General features: G+C 48.4%; 1 protein-coding gene across 5 annotated transcripts in view; it reads right to left on the bottom strand.

Annotated features, from left to right (window-relative positions):
* GTF2IRD1 (GTF2I repeat domain containing 1) overlaps positions 1-19,146 on the bottom strand; it is a 72,281-nt gene that overhangs the window by 7,959 nt on the left and 45,176 nt on the right. For 3 of the 5 annotated variants that reach the window (XM_027749959.2, XM_027749960.2, XM_027749955.2), the window contains 10 exons: positions 17,562-17,651; positions 16,962-17,021; positions 16,451-16,516; positions 15,146-15,329; positions 13,974-14,032; positions 13,724-13,789; positions 12,807-12,890; positions 6,356-6,539; positions 5,610-5,638; positions 336-383 (listed from right to left, as the gene is read on the bottom strand). In XM_027749959.2, the coding sequence (XP_027605760.1) occupies positions 336-383; positions 5,610-5,638; positions 6,356-6,539; positions 12,807-12,890; positions 13,724-13,789; positions 13,974-14,032; positions 15,146-15,329; positions 16,451-16,516; positions 16,962-17,021; positions 17,562-17,651 (870 nt within the window). The remainder of the gene's footprint in view (positions 1-335; positions 384-5,609; positions 5,639-6,355; positions 6,540-12,806; positions 12,891-13,723; positions 13,790-13,973; positions 14,033-15,145; positions 15,330-16,450; positions 16,517-16,961; positions 17,022-17,561; positions 17,652-19,146) is intronic. The other 2 variants (XM_027749957.2, XM_027749958.2) reach the window with 2 other exon arrangements.

Below are 19,146 nucleotides of genomic sequence, written 5' to 3'. Positions count from 1 at the left end.
TCCACGCAAGCTCTCTGTTGAATGGTAAGTGGATTTTTAACAAACTAATTGCTGGGACACATGGATGAGCTGAGGAGAACATGACAGAGTGGTTTGGCTGGAGCAGAACTGGCTCTGATGCCCAGGGACTACAGCAACAGCGCTTAGAAATGCAGAGAGAATAATAACAACAATAAAACACTGTATCATTCAGTTTGGAGTATCACAGGGAAACAGAGCAGAGAGGAAAAAAAATACCTGAAATTTGGGGGGTTTGGACATTTTCGTTCCCATATTAAAACGCAAGTGCATTTCTTGTCTGCTACCATCTACGATGCATCAACTGAGCTACGTACCATTCAAGGCAGCGTACGCTTTTTCCAAGGATGTTATCCGTCTAGGGGCTACAGTGCAAGTTACCGGAAGACAAAAAAAAGAAAAGAAAGAGAAAGAAAAAGAGAGCCATGAGTGCTGCAGCTTGGTTTCTTGGTCACAAACTAAAGCAAAACCCAGGACGACTCTGTCCCTAGCAGCTTAAAATTCCTCTGGTCCTGAGGCCCCTTGGCACAGAGACACTTTCGGTAGCTAAATAACTGCTGGGTGAGCTATTTAGTGGTGAGCTGGGCTCTCCGCCTTGCAGCAGCACCTGCTTTGTTTGGAATGTGTCTGAGCCTGTGAGCATCCCTTGAGATATGCTGCACTCCTGGGCAGCTCAAGGTCCACCCATGCCCAGGGATGCACGGTTGAATGGCAGCATTTATGGCATGTGCCAGAGCAGCAGCGGCTGTGCTGCACGGCTGTTCCAGCACCAGAGGAGAAAAAAATCTGAGGTTAAAGCAGATGAAAAGCAAACAGGGAATTTGTGTCACTTCTGCAGCAATGGGGGAAAACAGGAGAAAGCGGAGTCCCTAAGGAGAGGCTGGTGCTTGCCACTGACTCCAAAGTGACGAGCGATATCAAAAAGAAATTAATTTCCTGGTGAAAAGCTGCAGGGACAGGGCTAGGGCCAGGATTTGCATGATGGGCAAAAGGAGGAACGAAGCGGCTCATCCCATTGAAGTCACAGCCACAGGGACAGCCAGTGGGGAAGCTGAGGCTGCAGCATCAGGGCAAGGAAGGGGCTCAGTGGGGAGGCTCTTACTGCCAAGCTGCAGTGCACTGGCACTGGCAAACTGGAGGGGATTGGGGAGAGAGCAGGAGCATGTGTCCAAATTTTCTTAACAGAGGCATAAGCAATCTGAAATAAAATACATATACCACATATCAAGGAGGCTCAGGAAAGCAGCCACTGCAGCACAGTGCTCTGCTGCTGCCCTGTGTGGGGGATGAGAACCCTTCGGTTCAGTGGCACCAAAGGAAGAGAAAAACATGGGGTTCTGCCCAGGGCAATTGCACGCACTGAGCTTTGGGCACAGACCTCAGACCCTCATAAGCTGGGACACTGAGCTGGGCCCTGCACCCCTGGGCTGCAGCAGGACAAATCCTGCCATAAGTGGTTGCAGCACTGCCACTCGCTGTCATGTCACACAGCAGGATCACTGAAAATAAGTGATGCTCTCTGCAGCCTGGTCTCCCAAATCGCTGGTGACAGTCTGCTTGAGTGGGCACCCTGAGGGCAGCACCCATAGCACTAAATGCTTATCACAGGGAAAGAGATGCAGATGGATTATGCTGACACTGGGAAAGCCAAGTTAGAGTCCAAGCCAAGAGGGAACAAGGTCCTGGCATGACTTCTGTCAAGGAGGAATGGAGACAGGAGTGCAAGCAGACTGCAAGCAGTGAGGTATAGAAACATATGGCAGCATCTTTCCAATATGGATCAGAACCAGTTTAGGAAGGGCAGTACTGCATTTCCTTTGGTTGGCAGCAACTCAAAGGTTTTTGCAGCATTTGAGGGGAAGATTTCAAGACACTGTTATGAAATCATGCTGGTTAAGAAAGATAATTAAAATTTCTTGTCCTTCTAACCCACACGTGCTAAGCCTTAACCATGGGAAGCATTCCACCAGGCTCAGGGCCACAATGCTGTGAGGTATGGACCGCATCCCAAAGTGCTGGACCACAGCCAGGACGGAGCAGTACTCATCTCACCCTGTGATAAGCACCCTGAAAAATGGAGCGGGGGGTCTCTGAAAGACCCAGCAGGATATAAGGGTGGTGGGGAGCAGGAGGGAGGTAAGAGCAAAGTGAACACGAGTGTTGGGATGAGCTGGGCGATGGTGCTGCCTTCTTGAAAGTGAGAGGATGCCAAACACACAGGCAAATGGGAAAAGCAGACCAAAATTAGGGAAAGAAAAAGGTGATTGGAATCACAGACAGGCTTTGAAGCTCCACACCTACTCACACTATCTGCTTGAATTTTCACCTTCAGACTAGAAACAGTGAAAAATAATTCACCCTGGGCCTGGCTGCTCCCACGAGGGGTAAACAGGGCAGAGGGGTAAAGGGAGAGGCACACGGACCTCAAAAAGCAACCTGGTGATGGAGTAAGATGCGCTCAGCCCCATCACCGCTTTCCTGTTTTCTTTTTTTTCTTGCTAGGAGTTTCTAATGCAAGGCACATCTCACCAAAGTCTTGAGGAGGATTGTGCTCTTGTGATTAAAAAAAAAATATCTAAAAAGGATGCCTGGATGTGTGGTTTTTTTAATTAAAGAACACTGCCTGTCCTACTTTATTAATTGGAGTATGGGAAATAATCTATCAGAGTGGTAGGGAGCTTGGGGAATAGGACAGATGTAGCTGGTGTACATTTTCAATCAAAGGACATAAAAATTAACATACAGAAAGATTTTTTTTGTGTGTGTGCTAGATTACTTATGCTTGATATTTTTTTTCAAAGGCTCATATTAAGCCAGTTTTGTATCTCTGTGCCTCAGGAAAGAAAAAGAGAAAGGATAAGCACAGTGTTTATAGCACTGGAGCTTTACCCCTTCTCACTCACTCCTGTTAAATGGTGAAAGATCATTCTGCTTTCAAAAAGGGGTTTTGAAGGTCTTTTTGCAGAGCAGAGACCAGATGTTTTTAGTAGTCCGGAGAAAAGACACTGGAAATCAAAACAAAAACCTCTGGATGCCAAGAGGATTGTGCTTCTGGGTTAAAGCCCTCAGGGGAGTCACAGAGGTGAAGTGCTGGTACCAGTGGTCTCAGGGATATTGTCCCATCTTTGAGAAGCTGCAAACCTGCACTGTGGATGGGTTTTTTTCAAAACACCAGCCTCATTCCCCCCAAAATCCACCTCCTTCTGCAAACAGCATCCCTGAAGGCACAGCACCCCCAGCTGCTTCTGCACCAGCAGCTCCCCCCATCCCCATTTCCCAATAGAGGGGAGATACCACCTCAACAGATAAACTACAGATTATCTTGAGAAGAAAGCACTGAGGTGCTCAGATCATACTGAAATCCTTTTCTCTGTTTCTGTTGCACTGAAAAAATGGGTGTCCACAAAAGAGAGAGATCCATGGTCCTGCACTTATTGGGAATGCTCTTTGCAATGCAGGAGATGCACAACTTTAAAGCAAATTAAACCCCATAATTTAACCCAAAGGCAACTAAAATCACTCCAAAGTGATTTTTTTAAAAATTATGTTAAATTTCCCCTTTTCCTTAAAATGTGTACTTTTCACGTGATTTTTGGCCAAAGTGATCCATAAAACCCATTAATTTCCCTTACCTTTATAAAGTCACTTCCTGGGCTTTCCAGTTTTAGAGACCTCTGCAATACCATCCTGCTTGGGAGTAACTATTGCTTTCATTTTAACCCTCCTCTATGAAATAAAAGTGATTTTTATTGATTTTGTTTTAAGGCCAAGCACACTGCTGCTCATTTTACATGGCAGGGCTTCACTACACAAGACCGAGGTAAAAAGGATGCTCTTAAATTTAAATTTTTAGTGAACTATGGCTAGTTGGAAATCATTAATTTTGTTAAGGCAGATGAAAAGCGATCAAAGCCAAGGCAGTGAGTGTACTACTGTGTTGCCACCATCAACTTTCATGTAATGGCATGGAAAAGCAAACGACAGGTTAATTGCTGCCAGTGGGGATTTTTCAGGGGGGCAAAATACAAATAGCTCTTTTCTCGAGGAGATATTCCAATAGTAATCTGACTACTAGAAAATCATTATAAGTCCTGGAATTGTCTCTGAAGATTTGGCAAGTATGGGAAATAATCTATAACAAATTGAGATGTCAAGTAAGGAAAACCCCTCATCTGTGACTCCTCTTATTTAAAACCTCAGTGGGAGGAGAGAGACTGAAGCACCGAGCCTGGCACGGATGCTGCAACCTGCCGAGTCTACTCAGGGTACCACAATACACATAATAAAATATATCTTTAGGTTTGCAGAAGGGCCAGTCCATGGGGGGAGCATTCAGCTGGAGAAGGAGAGAAAAAAATGTTGTGCGTCAAAAAGAAAATCAATTTCCTCTCCATCTCTACTTATCAGGCTGCATCTTCCAGTCAGGTAGCATGTTGAAGTATTTGCCTTCTGATGTTCTCCTTTGTTAATGGTGTGATTTGTGTCAGATCAGGGTCTCTTAATGCAATTACACTGATTATGGCTGGGGAATGGGAAGATAAGATGTGGCTGGAGGAGCAGATACATAACCATGTAATTCTGTGGAAAACAAGAGTTCTGCAAAACTCGTGTTTCACTGAGAACTCATTTAAGGTCTAGCTACAAGTCTAAGGCCAAGGTCTGCAGAGGTCTTGAGGCATCATTGGCTGGAGCCTACACGGGGACACAGAAGGTGAACACAAAGACCATGCCTGAGTTTTTCTGACAGCTCGCCTTTTGTTAGAGCTCTTTCTGCTGTTCCAAATAAGGGTATATAAATGTTTTCCTCTCTGCCATATTTGTCTTTCCTAAATTGTGCCATCACCGTGGAGGCTGGCCAAGGAAATGGAAAGCCATGAATAAAGATGACAAGGTTCTTTGCACCCAGCTGTGCTCTTCCAATAGTTGTGATTACAGACATTTAAAATCGAGACAGGTTTTTTACCCACATTTCTGATGGCAGCTCTTTTTTTGGGGCAGCCTAGAAATGAGAGACAAAGCTACTGCGGGAATACACAGTGAAGGACACGGTTCTGGGATGGTGATTTGAGCAGCTGGGTATGGAGTGCATCCCAGACACCTTGTCCTCTCTTCTGCCATGACTTCCCCAGTGTATTCGCACATGAAATTCCCACAAGCTGGAGTGGGCTTTCAGTGCCACGCTGCTGCAGCCCAACATGGACCCTTGTGGTTAACCACCCCTTCCCATGACCCTCCCTTGCCACCAAACTTGCCAGCTCATTGCAATGCAGATTTATTTTAAGAAAACACTTAAGAAAGTGGGTGCTTTCTTAAATAGAAAACAGATCCCTGCCCTAGATTAGCCCTTGAAAAATGCCATCATTTCAAGGAAACAGCAGCAGTACCGATGGGTGACGCTAAAGCCAGCTGTCTCAGGCAACAAATGCACCAAACAACAACAAAACTAAAGTGGGAAGCCCAGGAAAGTGAAGTTGGGACAACCTTTCTCCAGTTGATAAAATTATTGCTTGCCATCCACAGTTTACAATTCCCTGACCACCACTAAACACCTGGCAAATACATTGCTTAGACAAAAAGGCATCATCTCTTACCAGGTTTGGGGATAAGTCCTTGAAAAGGCCTGTGAAAAATAAGAAAAAAAGGAGATTTAAAATGAAATGGTACTGGGAGGCCAGCATGCCTGGACAGAACACCCTCCTATGGCCCAGGGAAGGCTGGGAATCAGCTTGTCCTTCACATGTTGTGGCATGACTCATGGGGGACCAGCAGGCGCTCTGTGGGGATGAGATCCCTGCTTGGGGCAGCATGTACCCTGTTGGTAAGAAGACAGGCAGCATGGTCCAGCAAGAGGGTGATGGAGCCACTCTTAAAAGTCCATTTTTTTCCCCGTGTCACCTTAGTGCGATACACAGCTAAAGTGCTTTTCCCCTCCCACTTGTGTCCATCCCCTCTGGATGCAAAACTAAAAGGGCCCTGCTATGAACAGGCAGTGCTAAAGGACTTCCCTGCACCAGCAATTATCTGCCTCATGTCTCCTAAAAAAGGGGCTGAGAGTTCTCTGCTTGCACATCAATCGCACCGAGAACCTTTTTCTCCTGATAGTGCCTGCCCCACCATCTCCCTGGGCAGCAAGTGGGAGGAAAGAGCAGGAGTGTCCATTTCATGGTCCCCTCCTTTCTGTTGACCCTAGCTGTCAACTTAATTGCTGCCTTGGGGGGCTGGAGGCACTTACAGCATTTACAGACCTGCCCCACTGAGGCTACAAAGCAGAGGGTGCATTTAGGTGGGCTCCCTCCTCTTCCCCTTCATGGGGCAGCTGACACTTCTTGCCATGTACCTCGTCACAGTGAACTTGATTTTATCAGCAACAGCTAGTATCCTCTCCAGGTTTTGTGAGCCGAAGGTGCAGGGCTTCCGGAAGGGGATCCCAGGGGGCAGTCCCTCTATAATCACTGACCCTGGGTTGCTCTTGATCCGCTTGTATGGCACTTGCACAGGGTATTTAATCCCCAAGGCCTCACCTGGGAGAGAAGAGAGTAGTAAGTAAGCAGTGAGTGTGTGGGATGCCAGGGATACCATTTCTGCCAAGGCTCTGGCTCCATCCCTACCTCACCAAGGCACAGAACAACGTGGGCTGACCTGCTTGAGGCACCAGGTCAGCATTAGATCAAGGACCAACATTTTCAGGCTGCCTCCATGATGGCAGTAGAGGGATCCCAAGACAGGCACACATGGGCAGCAGAGCTAGTGGGGCTGAAGAGAAGTATTGTCCTGCACAATGATGACCATGTACTGCAGTGGGAAGGATGGAAAGCTGCTGCTCTTTGCTCTGGGACATTATTTGGAGATAACTCCATAGGCATGTTCCCTCTCTAAGGTAGCTGGAAACACGCACGAGTCTTACCCCTGCCTAGAAAATGGGGTGTCCTGGTTCCTGCCAGGAGAGGGTTAATTTTTGCAGTAACCAGGAGGGGCCTTAGCTAAGACCTGGAGGTTATTAGGTCACAATGTTGCTTGGGTCTGTTCACCTGGTTGTGGTACCTAACCCTGCACAAACTCCCATATATGAACATCAGCATTTCAGAGCAGGTAGAAGGATCAGCATTGCTGCTTTTTTGCTATGTGATATCAGCTTATGACATGATAACATAAAAGGCAGTGAGGGTTTTGGGATGTGTCTTCAGTGTTGCTCTCCTGCCCTGGCCTTCAATGCTACCTCAGGGAATTCCTTAATAATCATACCCAGCCTGTAGGGGGAACAGAAGGGTGATTTTCCCCAGCTTTTTACCCTCTTCTTCTCCTTCAGGCCTGTTATAACAGCTTTTGAGAATTTTGAATACCCTTTGGATGATAAGGACAACATGTTTTTGTTGCTAAGTCTGCTAGGTCTCCTCAGTGCTGTCCACACCACAGTTAGAGTTACAAAAGAGATTTTTTAGAGGGTCTTTCAAAGATCTACCCCGAGGCTGGATAGTCATGAGTGGTGGGAGAAAATGGAAGCTCACTTCTGAACAACTACAGGACCCAGACAAAGTGGCAGGATATTTGAAAGAAGAAATGCTAGGGGCAGTTACAGAAGGATGCAAAGTTATGCAGTGTGCTGGATCCTGGCTACTACTTATCAGACACTGTTTGTCACTAGACAGCACCCTCACAGCCTCAGGAGGAGGAAAGCAGACCTACAGGCACTGTGGCCGCTCAAACTGCAGCTGAACCAGAGGAACAACCTGTGCCGGTAGCAGTTGCCCCTATACAGAAGAAATCCAAGACAAAATCAGTTCACTTAGTAAGGGATGAAGAGGAAGCAGGGCCCTCAGAACAGGAGGAAGAGGCAGGGCCAGAGATAATCACCTGATCCCTATCCCTGGGTGAGATGCAAGATGCACAGGAGAGCCCCTGGTGACCTGGCTGCTCCAGTGCTGGGATATCACGGCCCAGGATATGGAACTAGATGGTAGTGAAGCCAAGCAACTGGGATCCCTGATCCCTGTCCCAGGATCCCAGGGCACTGACAAGGGGATTGGGAAGAGGACAAAACTCAGCCTCTGGAAGCAACTCCTGTCAAGCGTGAGGGAACGGTGTTCTCTCAAGGGTGACCTAATAGTGCGCCCAAGCAGGTGGAACACCATGGAGAAAGGTATACAGTACCTGAGAGAATTAGCTGTGCTGGAGGTAATCTATAGAGATTCAAATAATGAGCAGTCCCCTGTAGATCAGATGAGGTCCAGCGCACGCAATCCGTGTGCCAGAAGTTTGCGTGGAGCGTGCCATCGTTGTACACCAACTCATTGGCATCGATGTCAATGAAAGGAGGAGGACAAACAGTGCTTCAGATGACTACCTGACTCTGGCAGTATGAAGACCATCTTTTTTCCTCCCTACTGACCCGCGTCTCAGCTGTGGAAAGACTGTCCAAGACTGTGAGCAGACTCAAAAGACTTGAGCAAACTAGAGAGGAAGTGTCCTATGCCCCACCAGTATGGACTAGAATCTCTGCTTTTGGGAGCAGGCGCCCCGCTGCTCGAGAGGGAGGGTATACACCACGAAGTAACCTGTGGTTTTATCTGCATGACCACGGAGAGGACATGAGGAAGTTGGATGGAAAACCCACCTCTGCCCCAGCAGCACGGGTGCACGAGTTGAAAGGTAGGACAACCACCGCACAAAGTTCTTCAAGGATAAATGCTGCTCTGGTTTCCAGAGGGCAAGTCCTCAGACAGAATGGAAGGGATGATGCTACATTCAATCCTCTTGAAGGGACTTCCAGGTCATATTTACAAGAAGTGAGCAACGAGTGCCATGACCAGGACTAAAGGGGCCCTGCCTCCAGCCAGGTGGAGGAAAGGCACGGTCAGAGCTATTGGACTGTGTGGATCCAATGGCCTGGCACACCAGACCCACAAGAGCACAAGGCTTTAGTTGACACTGGTGTACAATGTACCCTGATGCCATCAAGATATGTAGGGACAGAATCCATCTCTATTTCTGGGCTGACAGGGGGATCCCAAGAGCTGATTGTACTGGAAGCTGAAGTGAGCCTGACTGGGAACGAATGGCAAAAACATCTCCTTGTGATTGGCTCAGAGGCCCGGTCTGTCCTTGGCATAGATTACCTCAGGAGGGGGTATCTCAAGGACCCAAAATGACATTGTTGGGTTTTTGGGATAGCTGCTGTGGAGACAGAGGAAATTAAACAGCTGAATACCATGCTTGGTCTCTCAGAGGACCCCTCTGTTGTGGGATTGCTGAGGGTTGAAGAACATCAGGTACTGATCTCTACCACAGCAGTGCACCGTTGACAATATTGTGATCCCCCATCCATGAGATGATTCGTGAACTTGAGAGCCAGGTCAGCAAGACCTTTTTAGTGGGTTGACCTTGGCTGGATGCCAGGTGCCCACCAAGCCACTCTATCACTCCCATCCCAGCTGGACAGGGGAGAGAAAATAAGATGGAAAATGACTCATATGTTGAGATAAGGCAGTTCACTAAAGCAAAAGTGAAGTTTGTGCACACACAAGCAAAGAGGAAGAAAAAGGTTTATTCTCTACTTCCCATCAGCAAGCAATGTTCAGCCACTTCCCGGGAAGTGGGGCTTCTGCACGTGTGGCAGTTGCTCAGGAAGACAAACGTTGTAAATAATGAATGTCCCCCTTCCTCCTTAGCTCCTGTCATTAGCTTTTATATCTGAGCTGACATCCTATGGTATGGGATATCCCTTTGGTTAATTTGGGCCAGCTGGCCCCTCCCAGGATCTTGCCTGTCCCCAGCCTATTGATGGAGGGAATGTTGAGAGACAGCGCTGATGCCGTGGGAGCACTGTAGCCAAAATGCTGGTGTGTTATGAACACCTTTCTAGCTACCACTGCAAAGCACAGCACTGGGACAGCTGCTATGGGAAGATGAACTCCATCTCAGCCAGACCCAATACACCCTTGAATAGCCCTATATGGCCAGTACATAAGTCCAGTGGAGAGTGGAGACTGACAGTGGACTATCGTGGCCTGAAAGAAGTCACAGCACCACTGATGCCGCTGTGCCAGACATGCTGGAACTTCAGTACGAGCTGGAGTCCAAGGCAGCCAAGTGGTGCCACTGTTGACATTGCTGATGGGTTCTTCTCCATTCCTTTGGCAGCAGAGTGCAGGCCACAGTTTGCTTTTACTTGGAGGGCCGTTCAGTACACCTGGAACAGACTGTCCCAGGGCTGGAAACACAGCCTCACCATTTGCCATGGACTGATCCAGACTGCACTGGAAAAGGGTGAGGCTCCAGAACACCTGCAGTACATTGATGACATTATTATGTGGGGCAACACAGCAGAGGCAGATTTTGAGAAAGGAAGAAGATAATCCAGATCCTCCTGAAGGCTGGTTTTGCCTTAAAACAAAGTAAGGTCAAGGGACCTGCCCTGGAAATCCAGTTTTTAGGAGTAAAATGGCAACATGGACATTGTCGGGTCCCAATGGATGCAGTTAACAAAACAGCAGCTGTGTCCCCACCGACCAGCAAGAAGGAAACACAGACTTTCCTGGATGCTGTGGGTTTCTGGAGGATGCATATTCCAGATTACATTCAGATTGTCAGCCCTTTCTATCATTTGACACAGAAGAAGAACAATTTTAAGTGGGATGCTGAACAACAACAACACGCTTTTGAACAAATTAAACAGGAGGTTGCCCATGCAGTAGTCCATGGGCCAGTCAGGACAGGACAGGATGTAAAAATCGTGCTCTACACTACAGCCGGGGAGAATGGTCCTTCCTGGAGTCTCTGGCAAAAAGTACCTGGGGAGACTCGAGGACAAGCCCCAGGGTTCTGGAGTCAGGGATACAAAGGGTCCAAGGCCTGTTACACCCCAACTGAAAAAGAGATCCTGGCAGCTTCTGAAGGGGTTGGAACCACTTCGGAAGTGACTGACACCAAAGCACAGCTCCTTCTGGCACCCTGACTGCCAGTGCTGGGCTGGATGTTCAAAGGGAAAGCCCCTTCCACATGATCCACGTAGAGTAAGTGGATCGCTCTGATCACGCAGCGAACTCAGCTAAGAAACCCCAACTTCCCAGAAATCTTGGAGATCATCACAAGCTGGCCCAAAGTTGAAAATTTCAGATTATTACCAGAGGAGGATCAGGTGACATGTGCTGTGAAGGCCCCACCATATAATCAGCTTCCAGAAAATGAAAGGTGACACACACTGTTCACCGTTGGTTCCTGCCGTATTGTAGGGACACACTGAAAATGGAAAGCTGTTGTATGGAGTCCTATGGTGGTGAGTTGCAGAAGCTCCTGATGGACAAGGTGGATCAAGTCAGGTTGCAGAGCTGAAGGTCATCCAGCTGGCTTTAGATACCACTGAACAAGAGAAATGGCCAGTGCTCTACCTCTGCACTGACTTGTGGATGGTGGCAAATGCTCTGGGGGGGTGACTGGACCAATGGAAAAAGGCCAATTGGCAGCACAGACAGAAACCCATCTGGGCTGCTGAACTGTGGCAAGACATCGCTGCTCAGGTAGAGAAGTTGGCTGTAAAAGTATGTCAAGCAAAGGCAAACCCACCCATGGGATCATTTTTGCTCAAGGACCTGGGTGCACTTGGTGGGTGATGCAGAGCGACAAGGAAACACAATGTGTTTGGGGATTTGATTTTTGGGCAAGAACAGTCTCTAATGTTGAATCGTATAATACTAGTTGCTGAATGACACTGCCACTGTCTGCCACAACTACCATGGACAGTGAGGATGGGCCGCTGCAGATATACCAGCTGTGAGCTCCTGATGCAGCTTGCAACCAGCTGACAGCACACCAGCCCTCCTGCTCTGGAAGACATCTAGGATGGATAGAATCCACAGTCATGGACTAAATGAACTCAACAGACATTTTGGAGTGATGCCAGGTGCCCACCAAGCCACTCTATCACTCCCATCCAGTGACTATGGAAATGATACCTATAATGATACCTATACTTGTGTGTATATATATATATATATATATATATATATATATATATATATGTATATAGTTGGAAAGTGTAGGATTTCAGCATGACATAGACGGTACAGAATAAGGGGCGGATAATGTCCTGGTTCCATCCAGGACAGGGTTAATTTTTGCAGTAGCCGGGGGGGGTAAGGCCAGGACCCTGAGGTTATTCTGTACCACCTCACATTATTTTCTGGGGGATAGGGAAGGGGTCCCTTCTGGTGGAGTAAGCGCAGCAGAGGGAGCAATCAGATAAAACGAATTCCCTCTGTTCCTGATATTGTAGCCGTTACTGTTCGTTTTCTTATTCCATTGCTGCTTCCAGTAAATATCAACCCATGATCTTTACCCTTTGTGCCTCTAATTCTCCTCCCCATACACATGCAGGGGGAGGAGGACTGGAAGGGAGGAAGGAATGAGCAAGCAGCACATGGTTTTGAGTGCTTCAGTGGGAACACTAAATTGGGGAAGACTATTTCTAAACCACGACATGGGGATAACAGCATTTCCCTGCCCTGGGGACAGGAGGGGCAGCATCTACTTGTCCCCTACTGCTTCTGCGGGTGCTCGGTACAGCCTGTTCTTACTCTCTTCCCAACCTCCCGCCACCCCCTGTTGCTCCCACAGCTCCTGCAGCAAAGAGCACCAATTCCCAGACCTGCCATTCCTTTCTGGCCCTCCAAGGTGTCGGTGACTCAAGAAAGTACCTGGCAAGGAGGAATCAGGAGGAGAGGGGAGAGACAGGGCGCAAAGAATTAGGAGGGAATAAAGGGGGAATAAAACCAACTCCCTCCCTGGTTTCTCACCGTATTTCTTATTGAACAGGTCCTGGACTTGTTCCCGCAGCGTGTTAGCAATGTCTATTCTGGAAAGCCTGGCATCATAATTTTCTGTAAAATAAAGAATCAATTATGGACTTCTACTGGTAAATTAAAAGGCACTCTGTGACTTTTAAGTAATGCCATTTTCTAATTATAGGAAAGTCCTTATCTTGCAATTAGCTAATCTCTGGAGTGGGCCATTCAAAGTCCTTAAAAATAATCTAAACAGAAATATGGGGCTTTTTCCTCTGCCTGTTTGCTAAGAATAAAAGCCACGTGAAATTGAAGATTCAGTTGCGATAATTACCTGTGTTAAAATAAAACACACTCCAAAGCCTCTTGGAAAAGCCAAAGGCTTTGAAAAGGCTCCCTCCCTGTGCAAACCCTTGCAGTACTCCAAGGCCCAAGAAGGGATGCTTGAGCAACGGCAGCATTTGCCCACCCAACCCACAGGCTTCTCACCATCACTTCCCCCAAGGGAGCCACCACATTGTTGCCAGCACATGCTGAACTTGAGTGGCATTTATACAGGTATCACCCAGGCAGAAAAAGCCCCAGAAAAGGCAAACCCCGAGGCTTGGAAACTTAATTATGCATCTCACAAGGTCAGACAGGGAGATAAGCAAAGTGGGTTAATTAGGGCACCATGCAGAGCAGTTTGAGCTTCTTTCTTGGACCTGTGGGACTGCCTGTCCCAGCTGTACATCTTGTTTTCCAGTTGCCTGTGCTTCCCATCCCCTCATCCCACTTCCTCTCCTTCCTCCCAGTCTTGCCTTGCTCTTCTGCCAACCCACCAAGCCCCAACACCCACAGCGCTCCCTTCTCACGTGTTTGTCACGTGCAGCCCCTGCAGTGGGCTAGGGGCTCTGCCTCAGCCCCCACAGATGCCTCCAGCCCCCCACCTTGAAAGCCCTGTCTCTTCACAGCGTCCTCCATCAGCACCTCGCTCGAGTCCCTCTCGCTGGCGGCTGAGACAGGGGACATAAGAGGAATTAGGATTTGCAGTGCTGCCAAGGGGGATGCACGGGAGAGGGGTTTCCAGCCAAAAAACGAGGTGGAGAGATAAGGCAACAGAAATGCTGTATGAAATCACTCTCATTCCTCTCCTACCTAGCCCTTAATGGCCCAGCTGCCGGGTGTCTCTCAACCTACCTTTGGCTGCTGGGCTGTCCGATGCCGGTTCCTTTATGCCCTCTGCCAGCAGCTCAGGTCTGGAAAAAAGGGAGAAGCAGAGGGCACATGACTGACCTTCCTGGCCAGCGAGACTCTGCTGCTTCAGCATCCCCAGGACCACCACTCCTACAGCCACAAACCACTCACCCTGTCTAACACCATTTTAAAAGCTCCTGCAATGCAACAGGAGAACTTTGGACATAGTTTTCACACTGACAGACTCTTCAATGAACTGATGCGGTGCTCCCTGGGATGAGATTAATCAAGTGATGACTGAGCAGCTTAAGTCAGCAGTTACAGACTTTTAGTGGACATGGTCCTGAACGTTTCTCAGGGATGGGAGAAACTGTGCATGGCTCCTTTCAACATACAGTTGGCCCCCAAAATTTTTACCTTGGTACCTAATGCTAAAACTGCACAGTGAGGCAATAGCAAGGCTTGTTACAAGCTGCACTGAAGCTGTATCATTAAGAAATGGGTCCAAGACCAGGACAAGAGAAACCCCAAAGTATGGTTGGGCTGGTCTGGGAGCTGCTGCTCTGACACCACAAAATCTCCATGCTCCCAATGTTTATTTTCTGTTTCAGCCACCTGCTGCATTGGTTGTGTCAGCAGTTGGGTGAGAAACATCACTAAAATACCCAAGACATCTTAAAATCCATCTCTGCTGGATCTGTTCCCTCTTTCAGGGCAATGCTACCGTGTTATGTTGGTCGTTGGTTGGGCTTCTCACAGCCCTCTCACAGTTCTTATGGCACCCCCCCTTCTCCACACAGGGTTGGCATGTTCCCTGCTGTTTGCAGCTACCTCATTTTCTGTAGGAAGACCTCTCAGGGCTCCCAGCCCCTCTCCTTGTCCCACACCAAGGCACCCTGAAGTTTAAAGGCTCCTTCCCCCACTGTTGGATGCTCCCTGCTGCTGTGGCCAACATTTGCAAAAGCAGGTTAAAAACCCAATAGACATCAAGGGACAGATGACAACACCACTGCTGCCTCCCACGGATGGCTCTAACAAGGCAACAACTCTTGCTTCTAATCAAGCAAATTTATTGAAGGTGACCAAGAGATGGATGTTTCCCAGGACACTGCACAGCAGCAGGAGCTCTGAGCAGAAACATCCTCCCCAAGGGATGGCCACCCCACCCACCTTACCTTTTAATGACAAACTGGATGTTGTTGCTTGCTTGCAGGATCTTCTTCAGCTTTGCAATCCCGAAGCAGTTGGGGCGGCGCAGTAGGATGCCTTCTGGCAAGCCCACAACAAACAAGTCCTCAGGGTACATCAGGAACTTGGAGTAGGGGACTTTGACCGGCTCTGATATTCCTATGGCTTTCGCTGCATGGGGACCCAATCTCATTAGTTTGCTGGACCTCTGTGTCAGGTCACAGCAACAACAACAAGGCACGTTGGTGGAGGTTTTGGGGGAGTTTATTGTCACTCTGTGCCCGGTGGGGATGTCCCTGACACTGGCAGATATGAGAAGAGGGACAGAGCCAGGCAGCCAGCTGAAGCTGGCTTTTGCATTTGCTACATTATCACAGTCTGCCTTCCTAAAAAGGCTGCAAGCAATGGGACCTCACATTCAGACCCCCATGGAAATCCCTCTCCTAGGTGAGGGGACAGGGAACATGCCTGGTGGTACACCACGCAGCCCAGCATGGTGAGGGCTCCCCTTGCTCTGCTAAATATTGCCAAAAGCAACTGAGCAGCCAATGCCAAGTAGCACTGTTGGGCAGAGATGATAAACCAGGACAAAGCCCCACCAGTGTGGATGACAACTCCCAGTCTGTTATTAAAGCATGGGGTGCAGTGAGGACCATCACTCTGATGGTCATTTCAGCTGCATCCCCAGTGCCCAGCCCTGCCCAAGAGCATCCTGGCCCTTCTTTCCCTGCTCACAATGGGCTCTACAAGCCCAGGGGATGCAGCTCCGCTCTGCCTCCAACTTGTGAGGACTGCCAGGCAGACCCACATCTCCTGGTCCTACCAGGGGCAAAAACTTTCTGCCGGCTCTCAAAATGCATGTGTGACCTCACTTGTACTTTTTCTCAATTAAATAATCTCTCTAAGAAGAGGTGAGCAGAGCATGCTGAGTGCCAGTCCCCACCATCGAGGCGCCATCAGCCTTCCTGAGCTATGCAATGACCACCTTGAGTGGAAAACCCTCTCTGACATTTCAAACAAATGATGCTGGAACCATGTTGGACCTTTCCTCCATGGGAGAAAGGCTGAAGGCCACGGCAGCAATTCCTGGGCTGCAGTCAGTGAAACAGCATTGAGGAAACCAAGGGAAAGAGCTTCAATAACAAGGCCTGAGGAGATTTCAAATGCATTTGTAAACCCAGCAGACAGCAAACAAACAAATTAGATAGCACCTTCAGTCAGCTGCTGGTTTGGAAACGGTAGGTGACAAGGCCGACACTCGGCATGATGAAATGTGTTAATGACCATCTTACCGTATCGTGAGTTGAACAGAATTTCAACTTGTTTCCTCAAATGACTTAAAACATCCCCTATACCATCTGCAAAAAAAAAAAAACAAACAATAGAGAGAACTGGTCTGAGCAACCAGCTGCTTCAGGAGTAAGCAACGCACGGCACAGGTGAGCAGCCCCTGACCTCTGGCAGAGCCGGCTGCGCACTCTTCATGCCTGCAGATCAGTGCCAGACCTCTGACAGCTGTGTCCAAGCTCATCCCCTAGCAAGGAAGGGCAGGGATGCACCTGCCACAGAGTGGTGCTAGCAGCCAGAAATGAAAAAAAATGGTAGAAGAGCAAATCCAGCAAGAGAGGGGAGGACAGAGCCCAGGAACATGGCAGTGCCCTTCTGTGCTGAGGTGCTGGAGGCTGAAGGCTTTGCTGATAACATAGGAAGCCCACAAAACTGAACCCAAAATACATCTGTGTTCACCCATCCTTCCAAAAACCTGCAATGATGGGCAATGCTCAGAGTTCACCGTAGACTCACCTGATCCCTCCATCTGCCTTTCTTCACGTCGAGACTCCTCACTTGGCCCCTTCTCTGTCTCTGATGAGGAAGAATAGGGTAAGCAGTAGTAGGCACCAGCAAAACCACACCAGGTGAGCAGGAGTTCTCTGGGTGCCCTACAGCCACTCAAATGCTCCCTCCCCTCACTAAGCTCTGAACATGTGTCCCACCAGAAGCTGGGCTTGGTACCAGCATGCCAGGAGTTGCATCAGCAGAATAACTCATTGCCTACATACAAGAGGTCTGCCTGCCCTTCGGTATGGGCTCCCTGGGAGAGGAGAGACCCAGCAGGAGCAAGGGAACCCACTGGGCCAGCACATGTTCCACAGGTAAATCCCAGGTATGAACCAGGAAGAGGAACTGGGATTTGCAGAATGCTGGGAGCTGGGAAGGAACAGCAGTGCCAGAAAAGCCACCAGTTAGTTCATCAGAGCTCCCAGCTGGCCTGATCGAGGCCAAGATTCTGGAATTGGGTCCCAACTCCACCACTTTGGCTCAGAAATGGTATTTACTCATTTCTGACACATGCGTGAACACCGGTGCCACCACACGGCCTCCCACATGCTTCATTTCTGGTACCTGCTACTGTTTCCAGGATGTAGCTCGACTCCTCGGAGGCCACGTGTGTGGGCACTGGGTCGTGCATCTCATCTAAACCAGGTGATCGGTCTGCAGACAAAAATCCATGGGCACCTTTTGTTCTGATGCCAGGGACACACTGTCCCCAAAACAGGGTTCAGAAGGTCCTGACCCATCAGCAAAGACCGAGCGAAGGGCCTGCCACTTCTGAGAGCCCCACACACCACCAGAAGCTAATCTGGGGATGCATCTGCCTTCTTCCTCCCCAGAACCACCCAAAGCTCATCCCTGAAACACACTCAACCACTCAGCCTGAGAAGCAAAAGTCTCTTCCTAACCTCTACAGAAGGCAAAGAGCAAAAATACTTCAAAATTATTTACTTGGCTTAATTCCACATAGACACTCAATTTTGGTTAAAAAAGTTAATGCTGCTAAACTTAGCTACTACACGGGGGGAAACCATTCCACTTACGCTGCCTTCCTCCACAAAATCACCCCTCTTTGGGCTTCCCTTACGCAATTTGTCTGCCCTCTTCTGTTAAATCTGTCTTCCCAGGTGCTAGGCTCTCCAATGCCCTCAAAGAGCCATCCAAATTAATCTTCAAATAAAGTTACAGCTAGTTTATACACTTCAATCGGGTCACTTCTGACCTCACAGGAAAAATAATCCCAATTTCATCAATTTTTCCCTGCAGGTGAGAACCTCTTTTCTATTAGTCCTCCTCCCTGTCCTCAGTTGCATTCCCCCGGATTGTACTCGATCTTCAAATAAGGTAAAAAAAGGTGGACTCAGGACTTGGAGTATGATCTCCCTGGCACGGGAGAAGTGGTAATTACTCCCCCTCCTCCTGCTCTACCTCACCACACATTACCTTCCTTCTCTTTCGTTAGCTGCCAAGTTGAAAATTAAAATATCTGACATACCACTATACCTTGTTCCTTCTTCTTCCCCTATATTAACCATAGATAAATCCACCCTACACCAATCCTGGAGTGAATTCCCTTACTTACTATCACCTTACTGAGGGGATTGCTACAATTTGGGTGCAACAGAGGTGAAACACTGGTGAAGTGGGGCTGGGTGTCACTGCTGTCCCCAGCATCGCTCACCCTCAGGTATGTTTGAGTCCTGTTGTTGCCCTTATTCTGGTGAGATTATTAATTAATGGTTGTAAAGCACACTGCAAATGCAAACTGCTAACAATCCACTCATTAAACCCTGAGGATCATCCTACCATTTGCTGTACTGTCCAGGTCAGGTAAGTAGAAAATAACTCTCGCAGTTGCCCCTCAAGCACCTCATCTCCATGACCACCCATTGACACTGACCTCTGCGGGCAGAAATGCAGGGAATTTCCCCCATCAATGTCAACAATTCCAACACATTTTCAGCACATGCTTAATATTAAACCCGCATTAATCAGGTTAGACCTGTTTTTATGAACTCTTCATAACCAGGCTGGTTTTCTAAATGAAGGACCTCATCAAAAGCATCCTGCACTCAATACCTGGGATCCTCTAAGCCCATGTGTGAAGGAAAGCAGCAAACCAGGCTCGCTTTCTCCAAGGGAAAGGCAAGATAGG

The sequence above is a fragment of the Pipra filicauda genome, unplaced genomic scaffold, assembly GCF_003945595.2.
Source record: "Pipra filicauda isolate LSUMZ 115617 unplaced genomic scaffold, ASM394559v2 scaffold16_size7369187_pilon, whole genome shotgun sequence".
In the NCBI taxonomy this organism is placed as follows: domain Eukaryota; kingdom Metazoa; phylum Chordata; class Aves; order Passeriformes; family Pipridae; genus Pipra; species Pipra filicauda.
Note: the sequence above shows the minus strand (reverse complement) of the source record. Positions and strands in the feature narration are given on the sequence as shown.